This window comes from Sinocyclocheilus anshuiensis, unplaced genomic scaffold (genome assembly GCF_001515605.1).
Source record: "Sinocyclocheilus anshuiensis isolate Anshui unplaced genomic scaffold, SAMN03320099.WGS_v1.1 scaffold67, whole genome shotgun sequence".
NCBI classification, from domain to species: domain Eukaryota; kingdom Metazoa; phylum Chordata; class Actinopteri; order Cypriniformes; family Cyprinidae; genus Sinocyclocheilus; species Sinocyclocheilus anshuiensis.
The window spans coordinates 1,084,523-1,085,224 of record NW_015552546.1 but is presented as its reverse complement, the minus strand read 5'-3'; the positions used below and the strand labels follow the sequence as shown (position 1 = coordinate 1,085,224).

The 702-nt window shown below is 34.9% G+C and overlaps 1 protein-coding gene across 2 annotated transcripts in view; it reads left to right on the top strand.

Annotated features, from left to right (window-relative positions):
* Nucleotides 1-702, top strand: part of LOC107664201 (arf-GAP with coiled-coil, ANK repeat and PH domain-containing protein 3-like) — a 77,844-nt gene that overhangs the window by 49,609 nt on the left and 27,533 nt on the right. For both annotated transcript variants that reach the window (XM_016454699.1, XM_016454698.1), the window contains exons 7-8: nucleotides 259-303; nucleotides 385-480. In XM_016454699.1, coding sequence (XP_016310185.1) covers nucleotides 259-303; nucleotides 385-480 — 141 coding nt within the window. The remainder of the gene's footprint in view (nucleotides 1-258; nucleotides 304-384; nucleotides 481-702) is intronic.

The following is a 702-nucleotide window of genomic DNA, read 5'->3' as shown; positions in this document are numbered from 1 at the left end:
AAAGTTGTCCAAATGAAGTTCTTAGCAATGCATATTACTAATCAAAAATTAAGCTTTGATATATTTACGGTTGGAAATTTACAAAATATATTTTTGAAACATGATCTTTACTTAATATCCTGATGATTTTTGGCATAAAAGAAAAATGGATCATTTTGACCCATACAATGTATTGTTGGCTATTGCTATATAGCCGTGTTTTGTGATCCAGGGTCACATATAAGAGTGTTTCATGTAAATCTGTTTTCCCAAATATAGATCAACGTCCTTCAAGCCAAAAAGAAATTTGAGATCTTAGATGCGGTGAGTATCAGTGATGGTGTATGTAAATGTGTAGGTTTATTGTGGACTCTGCATCATCTGTATCTGTCCTGTCTTGTGCAGATGTTATCCTTCATGCATGCGCAGTACTCGCTGTATCAGCAGGGCTACAAGCTCCTGGATGAGATTGACCCCTACATGAAGAAACTGGCTGCTGAGGTGAGCAGTGTTCTCCATGTATGCTATTGATTTCTGTCTGAGCGCTGGCGGCAGGTTCGGCCACACTGATTCAGTCTGAAATGAACAAGTTTGAAAAACAGACTCAGAGTGATTTTTTTATTTAATATTTTTTTTCATTTTTATTTGACAAATTCATTAATTATTTTATAAATATTTATTTATTTAATATAATTTTGTGTGTGTGTGTGTGTGTCCGTGCCT